Source organism: Haliotis cracherodii, unplaced genomic scaffold (genome assembly GCF_022045235.1).
Source record: "Haliotis cracherodii isolate W230 unplaced genomic scaffold, xgHalCrac1.p SCAF_6, whole genome shotgun sequence".
Lineage (NCBI taxonomy): Eukaryota > Metazoa > Mollusca > Gastropoda > Lepetellida > Haliotidae > Haliotis > Haliotis cracherodii.
Window position 1 is genome coordinate 64,301,569 of NW_027266319.1, and position 13,154 is coordinate 64,314,722.

Sequence of the window (13,154 nt, forward strand, 5' to 3'; positions counted from 1 at the left end):
CTGTCTCATCACATACACACACCCTGTCTCATCACACATACACCCTGTCTCATCACACATACTCCATGTCCCATCACACACACACACACACCCTGTCCCATCACACACACACCCTGTCCCACCACACATACACCCTTTCCCATCACACATACACCCTGTCTCATCACACATACTCCATGTCCCATCACACACACACACACACCCTGTCCCATCACACACACACCCTGTCCCACCACATACACACCCTGTCCCATCACACATACACCCTGTCTCATCACACATACTCCATGTCCCATCACACACACACACACACCCTGTCCCATCACACACACTCCCTGTCCCATCACACATACACCCTGTCCCATCACACACATACCCTGTCCCACCACATACACACCCTGTCCCATCACACATACACCCTGTCTCATCACACATACTCCATGTCCCATCACACACACACACACCCTGTCCCATCACACACACACCCTGTCCCACCACACATACTCCCTGTCTCATCACACATACTCCATGTCCCATCACACACACACACACCCTGTCCCATCACACACACACCCTGTCCCACCACATACACACCCTGTCCCATCACACATACACCCTGTCCCATCACACATACACCCTGTCCCATCACACATACACCCTGTCCCATCACACATACACCCTGTCCCATCACACATACACCCTGTCCCATCACACATACTCCCTGCCCCATCACACATACAACCTGTCTCATCACATACACACACCCTGTCCCATCACACACACTCCCTGTCCTATCACACATACACCCTGTCTCATCACACATACTCCATGTCCCATCACACACACACACACACCCTGTCCCATCACACACACTCCCTGTCCTATCACACATACACCCTGTCCCATCACACACACTCCTTGTCCTATCACACATACACCCTGTCCCATCACACACACACCCTGTCCCATCACACACACACACACACACCCTGTCCCATCACACATACACCCTTTCCCATCACACACACTCCCTGTCCTATCACACATACACCCTGTCCCACCACACACACACCCTGTCCCATCACACACACACCCTGTCCCATCACACACTCTCTCATGACACCCTCAACCCAGTACAACATCTACCAAGTTCAGATCTTGCCCCGTGTCATGCTTAAAGGTAACCGTAGGCCTGGCCTCACCGACTGAACAGTCCGATAACAACATAAGTAAAGTTCCCCACAACACGTCATTATTGTCACCTATATCACACATCCAAATCTTCGCGGTTGAGTGTGTTTCTTCAATGATGGGTACTGAATGCTAAACCTGTATTCTTAATATATACCTTCACTGCAATTTCTCACAACAAAGACCCGCAAGCAGTTCTATCTAGATATTGGCAGCCTAAACGCAGTGTCCCTACTCATCTGGGAAAGATCTCCGACAGTAACCCCTGATTCAAATTTGGCCTGGGTTAGTACAAACTTACCCATTATAAATATTTTAATAATTTATTAATAAAACTTACCCTCATCTGTAATCCCCCCCCCCCCCCCTCCACTGAACACACACACAAAAAAAACACACACACACACTTAACACACACACACACAAACTAAACACACATACACACTTAACAAACACCACACACACACAAAACACACGTACGCACTCTAAACACACACATACACACACACTCGCGCGCATATGTTAAGACATATACAGGGAGACCGTTTGAAACAAAAGACCAACACATCTACAACAATAGTGTGTCTCACAGTCCCCGAATCATTATTTTCCCCTCCGCCCAGCCCTTTCTGCAATGCTAAAGACCTCAATGAAGCAAGTCTAGATTTCCTTCAGGTTCTGAACCTCTAATCTCACTGTGGCGCCTTTTCGATTTAAATAGAATTATTTGTTTCTATCAAAATTATATATGTTCAGGGACTAAGCGTTAGTCTACAACATCAGTCTATACAGTTACACATCCATTAAACTCTGTCCCGTCATCCCCAACCCCGGCGCTGGATGATGAAGCTAGCATCACCAGTATAACTGGACTTGTTGACATTGGAACAGTAAATGTATCTGTGTATATTATCAGTGGCAATACAAGGTACTCACGTGAATGACAAGTACCCATAGTGTGAAAGCCACGCTCCATCCACGACCTTGCTTCCCCATCTTCAGCTGCTGCCGCGTCTGTTAAGGTGATACAAGAAGCGAAATCCGAGAGAGTCACTCACTGTATAAAGCCCGATTCACCCCCGTCCCTGTGGGGTCACGCGGAGCAGGTATAGTAAGTCACAACACTTTTCCAAGTCGCAGAAACTTTAGACAACGTTGCCGTTTGACATTCGCCCACACCTTGAGACCACAGATCACCCCCAGGACACACAGGGGAGGGGGTCAGGTAACGAGAAGATGCCGAACAGGTAGCGAAAACACCGCCGAGACAAAGACAGCCGCGTCTGTTTCTCACGGCCCTCGGTCAATCAGCCGAATCAGCCCGTCTCTGTTGACAGCGCTACGGCAAAGTTTACTGGCTCAATTGTCACCTCCCGTCACGCTTATCACGTGACCGTGACGTCACTGTCAATAGGTGAAATCGCATAAGGCCGCGATTACCACCTGAGATCAGTGTGAGTGTCACGCTTGATTAAACGTGATTGTTGCAAGTAAACACTAGTTCTGGTCAGAGTGACTGCCCCACAACTCCGCTCTCAGCAGCGACGGGGAGATAACCCCGTGTCGCAGTTTGCGTGACATTTCTCTGTCCCCATCACGTACTGACTAGCGTGACCTGGACGACGGTATAAGAAGTATTACCTTAAGTAGCAGACTCTCAAACACATGTCAGCCCACGTGAATGGCAGATGAATTATGATAAATGATTATTTATACACTAAGCACGCACTGTCAACAAATCACATGAATATAAGCTAGTATGTCACATAAATCGCGACTTTCCCACGTGCATTCCCATGTGCCTCTCTTCCAAGGTCAGTGTTCTTTAATGAAATGGTTGTTCCTGATCTGGATTTCGCATATGCAGCTGTTTTGTCCGACAATTGATTCACACAGCATACTGTATTTTCAAGGCGAACGGCAAGCGTCAACCTGTCGTTTGTATGCTTGAACGGAGATGTATGTTTAGTTTTTCAGATCGATAATACGATCGTGGTTGCTGAATTGCACAATCAGCAGTGTGAGAATTGTGGTTTAAAACCGGTTTGAACAACTAAATGTGGCGAAAAACTCAAACAGGTGCAGGACTTAAATACAATGAAGACGGAGCCAAGTGTACACTGTATTGTATGACTTGACGTGACTTGAGAGCCACGCCTAACGCTCTCGTTTTATAGGCCTTTCTTTCTCGTTGTTCCTTTATCCTTGTATCGCTTGAATCGATTACTAGATACGCAGGTGTTTTGTGCAGTATCAATGTATGTATAGTACAACCTCTGTTAAAAAAACCGGGGCGATCAGGTAGCCTAGTGGTTAAAGCGTTCGCTCGTCACGCCGTAGACCCGGGTTCGATTCTCCATCTACAATGTCTGAAGCCAATTTCTGGTGTCCCCCGCCGTGATATTGCTGGAATATTGCTAAAAGCGACGTAAAACCATACTCACTCACTCACTCAGACAGAAAACACTTCCCATATGTCGACTCATCCGACTTCGTGTCACGCGGGGTCATATATCAATATCTGTGCGTCAAATGATTAATAACAATTCTGACCAATTCGACCAGGCTCATGTCTTTAAGAATTATTTACTTGAGATATCGAGTTGGTCTGTACAGGTATAGAATCATCGGCGATCATTACATGCTCCAGTGCATTCGCCACCTCTCGCCCCTTTCCGTAACCTGCTTGTCCCGGAATAACACGAGTTGGTCACGAAAGGCTCCAGTGGTATGTGTATGACACTTCGAATGGTCTTCTATATGCAGTCGGAATTATTACCTGTTCTGCATTCAAAAATAACTGTATGGCCATTATGTTTAATATAAGCTTCTATATTAATGTTATTTTCATTTTTTTAATAACAACTAGATAGGTATAAGTAGAATGATTGATAAATCTAACTTATTACTAACGCTATGCATGAACATAGTATGACATATGTGCCAATACTAAATACTAGACCGTATATGTCACACACACACACACACACACACACACACACACACACACACACACACACACACACACACACACACACACACACACACACACACACACTAAAAATTAAAAAAAACTCAAACAAAACAAAACAAAGAAAACAATGGAACTAAGACTCAATTAAAAGGATATTAGCTCAATAAAATATGACGTGGGTACAAATTATCGACAAATGTCATCACTAGGAACACCTTTAGAATACAGTAAATAATATATACCGAATAAACTCTATTACTGTGCTTAATAATGAAAAAGGTATATATATATATATACAGTCGGAATGCTTTGGTGCAGAATATATATATATATATATATATACCATAGGAATATATAGACAAGTATGTATGTTAAGAAGAGATGTTTCCAGTGTGTACCACTTAATGACAAAACCGACAAACAGTCAAATGTAACCACAGTGTCTTTATTCTTATAGCGATATGCTGCACGTGATTTCGAAACTTTACACGCTAATCCTGCACGAGAGAAATGGTGCATCTCAAATCATGAATCTATGACGTCACAGGTAATGTGTTTATCGGAGTCGGTTCACACAACATACCAGTATTGTTCGTGTGTGCATCAAACAATATATTATCTTTAGAATATGAGTCATTCTTGACATGATATGATACTAACACTTCAATATTTTTCTAGTCCATATATCACATTCCCGTTTATGGACACGGTTGTGTATAAATAGTCTCTGTTTTGATGTCGATAGGTAAACCCTGCTGCCCTCAATATAACCTAATTCGTCAGTAGTGGCAGCTACCTCGTGTTTGGTGCCGGTATGAACACTATGTATACTTACATTCAGTAAAATTCAATTAGGAATTCATTGGCATTGATTCATGTGAATTGGCCCCCGTTGCCAAATCACAGAAACCATTTATACCATGACAATGGAGACTTTGAGTCGAAGGCTATAAATCGTAGCCGGGCAGCGGGTAACGATACATACACGATCTGTATACGTAACTCCTGGCCTACTTTCTACGCGTGACAGCCTGGACTGGTAACAGATGACATTTATCCAAATGTCAATTTCAACCACTCGGTTTCGTGTTGTTGTTCTCTCGTTGTGCCTATGAGATTCATTCTGCCTACAAAATATTCTACCTACAGCTCATTCTGCCTACAACAACCTATTCTGCCTATATCATATTCCGCCAACAACCTATTCTGCATACAAAATATTCTACCTACAGCTCATTCTGCCTACAACAACCTATTCTGCCTACAAAATATTCTATCCACAGTTCATTCTGCCTACAACAACAACCTATTTTGCCTATATCATATTCCGCCAACAACCTATTCTGTCTACAGCCTATTCTGTCTGACAACTCATTATATTTAAAACTCATTCTGACTACATCTTATTCATCCCACAACTTTTTCTTCCTACAAAATATTTTGTTTACAATTCAATTTATCTACAACCTATTCTGCCTACAACATATTCTGTCTACAATTCATTTTATCTACACTCTGTTCACCTACATGCATCCCATTCTGCTTACAAAATATTCCGCTTAAAACTAATTCTGCGTAAAACTCTCCATTCATCACGTACCTTGGCCTGGTAGTCACACATATTTGGAGTGAGTGAGTGAGTGAGTGAGTGAGTGAGTGAGTGCGTATTCCAGGCATTGGACACTAAGTAAGGTACAGCACAACGTTAGGAAAACGTTGTGACGCAGGTCGGAGACAAATTCCACTTTGATTACACCAATGAGAAAGGGTATGGGACCGTGATAATAATCAGTGTGAATCTAGAACTTTCAGCGGATCCTGCAACAACAAAGGGACACGAATCGGTTATTTGTCATAGCATGTCATAGCTTTTATCCGTCCTCACTAATGACGGTGTAAAGACGTTCAGCCTTCGATGCCTACAAGTATATTCATGAATCTGTGTACAATCATGTAGTGCGTACCGCAAGGCGAATCTCTACATGCCTTCTTTTTATGTTCGTATACGCATAATAAACTGTGGGAGTAGCTTCAGACGTGTGTTTTATCCTCGATGATGTACAGAATGTTGTTTCAGCGTAGTTTTAGTCTACACACTGACCCTGGAATCGTGCCTGATATATAATACTTGTCTTGATATATCCTTGCCTCCCCGCAACAGACAATTTATTTAAATTGGAGACTCCTCGGTGATGCCAATATGGTGTTACTAAATAAAGTCATATTCATTTATAACCTATATGTAAGAATGAACGTCCTGAAATGGAATCGTCAATGCATAAATTTGACACAAGCCTCATATTTGCAAAAAAAATGGATCAATCGTGCTTCTTATGGCTCTACATGAAATGAAAAACACATTCCAGGTTCTATCTTGATAGACGTGTATGTGGACACTAAAGCTTAATGTGCCTTGAACTGCAATGTAGCGGTAATAAAAGTGTGTCCATGCAACCTGCCGAAGTCGTGTGACATCTCTGGCCATGGGATGTCGATGTTTGCATTGGACTTAGTTTATGAATTCTGCCCAACATTCTGTTTAGATTTGAAGAAAACGGCATGCCTTCTTGTGACAGAATTTCCTGGTATATACATTCCTGTTTCTGTGCGTGATCCGGTGGGGATTTATGATATTTGTGACATTCTCTGAGTATCTGTCTACTGTCAATATATATTATATTCAACTCCATTTTAATTACCATCTCTATAAGTCGATTTAATGATTTAAGAAAATAGCGACCCCCACCTCTCTCTCTCTCTCTCTCTCTCTCTCTCTCTCTCTCTCTCTCTCTCTCTCTCTCTCTCTCTCTCTCTCTCTCTCTCTCTCTCTCTCACTTCTCTTTCCCCTCTCCCCCTCTCTCCCCCTCTCTCTCCCTCTCTCTCCACACAAGACGGTATTTGTCTTCTGCATTTATCTCACCTAACTCTATTAAAGTAAATATTAGCTAGCCTATATACACTTTACAATATTTACACTTGTATTTATGACTTCACCACGCACACCTTACCAATATATAACTTATACAACTCCATTGTTCGCCCTAGTCGCGCAGGGGGCGGTGTTTAGATAGAGGGTTATATGTTGGTGGACACTCTTTCCCACAGAACAGCATTTGAGGACACGTGTATACAACTGTGTATATGGAGTTCTTTTCGAGGTCGACAGAAAAAAATGTTTATTTGTTATTTAGCACCACACGCAGCAATATCCAAACTATATGACGGCGGTTTGTAAATAATCAAGTCTGGACAATCCAGTGATTGACATCATGGGCATCGATCTACTCAATTGGGATACGGTGACATGCATCAACCAAGTCAGCGAGCCTGACCACACGATCCCGTTAGTCGCCTCTTACGACAAGCATAGTCGCCTCTCACGAAAAGCATGGGTTGCTGAAGACCTATTCTTTGCCGGATGACATAAACTGTACAAAATAAAATGTTCATTTGTTATTGATGTGATGTATTATCTCTCTACCGAAATGGAACTGTCAATGCATGAGTTTTACACAACACCCAAGCATCATAAATGCAGCGGAAAAATGCAAAACGCATTCCTCTTGGAACATACTCGCAATATGTTCAAAAGATACCGTACGTAAGTAGTGTTATTTTTTTAACAGATGACCGTTTTTGTGTGTGGTTTTTTTTGTTTTTGTTTTTTTTGGGGGGTGGGGGGTGGGGTGGGGGGGGGGGGGGGGGATGTAGAAGCACAAATAGTGGATAATGCTGGTACAGACGTCGACGTTTGTGCGTTTGTTCGACACACTGAAAACTCGTTCTATTACACTTACGTTTGAAAAGTACATTATAGTAGCCGGCTCGTCATGCCTGTAGTATTGAACGGTGTGGTGTTAGAAGTTAGTTATCTTACCTTACATATAAAAAAATAATTTTTTGGGTCAGTGACGTTTTGATAAATTTCCATTTACGCTGCTACAGCGGTGCCCAACTCGAAAGAAATATTCCCCGTCGTCATGGCAACATGTTGTCATTCTTTCTAACCTCTGCAGCAATTCAAGCTCCTTACGGCGAAATGGCTTCGCGTCATGTAAATAAACATTGTCTTTAGATGCACGTGATGCACAGATCCGAAACGTGAACAAATTGTCGTCTTGAGTTCACACGCCAATACTTGCGTCTCAGTCTCAGCTTGTTTTCAAAATGTGGTAAATGATAGACATGGCGGTAAGATAAATTCCTTGTACCCCATGCTTGTAAGAGCTGACTATATGGATCGGAAAGCTGCAATGTGTGACCTTGTGTGACCTTGTGTGACCTTGCCTGTTGTGCTTGCGCGCACACGACGGAGTATAACTTTTCTCATGCAGTTTAACTCCGTGTGGTCCCCAGCACTATATTACCTATGTTAAGAATTAGGTTACTACCCTGATTTCATGTCACCGTGCTGTGTGGATCGTTGCTCATACTATCAATCACTGGTTTGTCTAGTCCAAAATCGACTTTTTACAGGCCGCGCTAAAAACGCGGAAGTTTTTGCCAATTGCGGCGTTAAATATAATTCACTGGTATTGGTTTAATTTAGATTCCAGGTCTCCAAATGTGTATACCTGATAATCTTTAGCTGGGTTTCGTATTGCTTGTAACTTGACTTTACCTTTCTTTGGAGGAGGAATGTGGAATGCGTTGAAGGTCTTTTGAACTCGTAGGAGGACGAAAAGACGAAGTTCACGTCGCGCCCAACAAGTTTCCAAGTGCTTGTTTGTCTTGTTTTAACAAACCTTCATCTGGGTCGTTTTTTAGATCTTTTCTACGCATTTTACCGGTTCCAACTATTTTCTCGTTTTCTTAACTCTCGATTGTCGCACCCTCCAGTCACGCCGTGATGGAGTCCTCTAGTGCAGGCGTGACCACACGGTTGTACAATGTTTATCCCATGTGTCATATACCTTACGTGTTTATACAATATCTGATAACCCGATGTGCCCAATGCCTTTATGCGTGTCTCATATCATATATGTCTGCCTTCTCCTTGTGTCTCATACCATATATGTCTACCTTCCCCACTTGTCTCATACCATATATGTCTGTCATCTCCGCGTGTCTCATATATGTCTGCCTTCTCCGCGTGTCTCACACCATATGTCTGTCATCTCTGCGTTTCTCATATATGTCTGCCCTCTCCACGTGTCTCACACCATATGTCTGACTTCTCTGCGTATCTCATACCATATATGTCTACCTTCCCTGCTTGTCTCATACCATATATTTCTGTCATCTCCGCGTGTCTCATATAAGTCTGCCTTCTCCACGTGTCTCATACCATATATGTCTACCTTCCCCGCTTGTATCATACCATATATTTCTGTCATCTCCGCGTGTCTCATATATGTTTGCCTTCTCCACGTGTCTCATACCATATATGTCTGTCATCTCCGTGTGTCTCATATATGTCTGCCTTCTCCATGTGTATCATACCTTATGTCTGTCTTCTCCGTGTGTCTCATACCACATGTCTGCCTTCTCCGTGTGTCTCACACCATATATGTCTGCCTTCTCCACGTGTCTCATACCATATGTCTGCATTCTCTGCGTATCTCATACCATATATGTCTGTCTCCTCCGTGTGTCTCATACCATATGTCTGTCTTCACCGTGTGTCTCATACCATATGTCTGTCTTCTCCACGTGTCTCACACAATATATATCCGCCTTCTCCGCGTGTCTCACACCATATGTCTGCCTTCTCCGCGTGTCTCACACCATATGTCTGACTTCTCCGTGTGTCTCATACCATATGTCTGCCCTCTCCGTGTTTCTCACACCATATATGTCTGCCTTCTCCACGCGTCTCACACCATATATATCCGCCTTCTCCGCGTGTCTCACACCATATGTCTGCCTTCTCTGCGTATCTCATACCATATATGTCTGCCTTCTTCACGTGTCTCATGCAATATATATCCGCCTTCTCCGCGTGTCTCGTACCATATGTCTACCTTCTCTGCGTATCTCATGCCATATATGTCTGCCTTCTCCGCGTGTCTCATACCATATGTCTGTCTTCTCCGTGTGTCATACCATATGTCTGCCTTCTCCACGTGTCTCACACCATATGTCTGCCTTCTCCACGTGTCCCACACCATATATATCCGCCTTCTCCACGTGTCTCATACCATATATGTCTGCCTTCTCCGTGTGTTTCATACCATATATGTCTGCCTTTTCCACGTGTCTCACACCATATATGTCTGCCTTCCCCGCTTGTCTCATACCATATATGTCTGTCATCTCCGCGTGTCTCATATATGTCTGCCTTCTCCACGTGTCTCATACTATACATGTCTGTCATCTCCGTTTGTCTCATATATTTCTACCTTCTCCACGTGTCTCATACCATATATATCTGTCGTCTCCGCGTGTCTCATATATGTCTGCCTTCTCCACGTGTCTCATACCATATGTCTGCCTTCTCCACGTGTCTCATACCATATGTCTGCCTTCTCCGTGTGTCTCACACCGTATATGTCTGTCATATCCGCGTGTCTCATATATGTTTGCCTTCTTCACGTGTCTCACACCATATATATCTGTCATCTCCGTGTGTCTCATATATGTCTGCCTTCTCCACGTGTCTCATACCATATGTCTGCCTTCTCCACGTGTCTCATACCATATATGTCTGTCATCTCCGCGTGTCTCATATATGTCTGCCTTCTCCACGTGTATCATACCATATATCTGCCTTCTCCACGTATCTCATACCATATGTCTGCCTTCTCCGCGTGTCTCATACCGTATATGTCTGTCATATCCGCGTGTCTCATATATGTTTGCCTTCTCCACGTGTCTCATACCATATATGTCTGTCATCTCCGTGTGTCTCATATATGTCTGCCTTCTCCACGTGTCTCATACCATATGTCTGCCTTCTCTGCGTGTCTCATACCATATATGTCTGCCATCTCCGTGTGTCTCATATCATATATACGTCTGCCTTCTCCGCTTGACTCATACCATATATGTCTGTCATCTCTGCGTGTCTCATATATGTCTACCTTCTCCTTGTGTCTCATACCATATATGTCTGTCATCTTCGTGTGTCTCATATATGTCTACTTTCCCCGCTTGTCTCATACCATATATGTCTGCCTTCTCCACGTGTCTCATACCATATGTCTGCCTTCTTCGCGTGTCCTATAAACATGTTGATGTAGATATGGATATGGTCATGTTTCGTGTTGGTATAGAAGTAATAGAAGCAGAGAGGTGCAAAAGCCATCTGGCGTCAGAGTGTACCTGGGGCGTGAAGTATTGATGTTTCAGGTGTCACTGCAATCTGTGCACGGCCAGGTCACGCCTCCGGTGTTCCGCCCAACCTACAGTTGGAGGTTAGATAGGTATTTTACTGTTAGTTAATATTCGAGGAAAGGTCTGAGATGATTACCACTACGGTGTAGCCCAAAGCCACGAAATAACGTTATGCATGCATGCATGTTTTTGTGTGTGTGTGTGTGTGTGTGTGTGTGTGTGTGTGTGTGTGTGTGTGTGTGTGTGTGTGTGTGTGTGTGTGTGTGTGTCCGTGTGTGTCTGTGTGCGTGCGTGCGTGCGTGCGTGCGTGCATGCGTGCATGCGTGTGTGCGTGTGAGCGTGTGTCTGCTTGTACTAGTTCGGACTGATGCCGATTCTATACTGCCATCCCGCTAAGATACCATGCCGCAGTTTCACATGAATACCCAACTCAGTATACTGACTTCGAGCCGACCAGTCCTTGTTTTAGCCCCTCAATGCCGAGCGGCAGGCTAAATAACAACGAGTACCATCTTTTAATGTTTTGGGGTATGACGCGGCCGGGGATCGAACCATTCACCTTCCGCTCTCCGGGCGGACGCTCTATCCGCTAGTCCACAGAGGCGGAACCTTTCGGGAGAGAATTATCGCGCATATCGATAGCCCAATCAGAGAACGAGTCAAGAAAATTCGGCTTAAAAGGTCAAGGTGAAAAGCAGAGTTTGATATAGGATATAGCCAGTTATTGTTACTGGTTAGCGTTTAGGATTTTATGCGCGGTTCGAATTATCTGTTTTGATCATATCGACACGATCATACATCCCACTCATTGTCAAAATAACCGTTCTATGTTTTTAATTAATGTGAAAGGCGTTCGTGGACTTTATTCTGAGATAGGCACATGCATCTGCTGGCACTACGTACCGTATTCATTCTTCAATGAGCGCATTTAGGCAATTACAGATGCATTCCGTCCCAGGCATGTGTATGTATAGGTCTTGGATAGGCATTTGAAGGCACTTCATGTCTAATGCCGAAGTTAGTCTTGGATAGGCATTTGAAGGCACTTCATGTCTAATGCCGAAGTTAGTCTTGGATAGGTATTTGAAGGCACTTCATGCCTTATGCTGTATTGGGTCTTGGGTAGGCATTTGTTAACACTTAATGGTTTTGCTATTTAACATTTATAACACTGAAATGTTGAAAGCTCACAATCCCAGAGACCCGTGAAGATCAGGGGTGGAATAGGACTTCACCAACCACAAGCATGACCCAGTGGGCTCAATGCCCGGGACCCAAGGATATCCACGGGTCGACTCTTTCGTAGTTGCTTGTTTAGACCCATGAATGCACGGGGTAGAATAGGTCTCCTGCAACCCATGCTTGTCGTAAAAGGTGACTATGCTTGTCATAAGAGGCGACTAACGGGATCGAGTGGTCAGGCTCGCTGACTTGGTTGAGGCATGCCATAGACCCGAATCGCGTGGATCGATGCTCATGATATTAATCACTGGATTGTCTGGCCCAGATTCCGTTATTTACAGACCGCCGTCATAGAGTTGTAAAATTGTTGAGTGCGGCGTTAAACAACAAACGAACAAACAAACAAACACAATCCCAGAATCACAATAAGGTTTCATTACATATTCATTTATTCCACAATATTACAGCATATACATCTACAAGCTGGTATACTACCATTTCTACATAAAACATAAACAAATAAGTTATTCGG

General features: G+C 43.7%; 1 protein-coding gene across 1 annotated transcript in view; it reads right to left on the reverse strand.

The window, feature by feature from the left end:
* The window catches only part of LOC139444681 (uncharacterized), a 33,823-nt gene extending 31,174 nt beyond the window's left edge, over window positions 1–2,649 (reverse strand). Inside the window, exon 1 of the mRNA XM_071225613.1 lies at window positions 2,128–2,649. Within this exon, the coding sequence (XP_071081714.1) occupies window positions 2,128–2,187 (60 nt within the window). The 5' untranslated portion in view covers window positions 2,188–2,649. The remainder of the gene's footprint in view (window positions 1–2,127) is intronic.
* Between the last annotated feature and the right edge of the window lie 10,505 nt (window positions 2,650–13,154).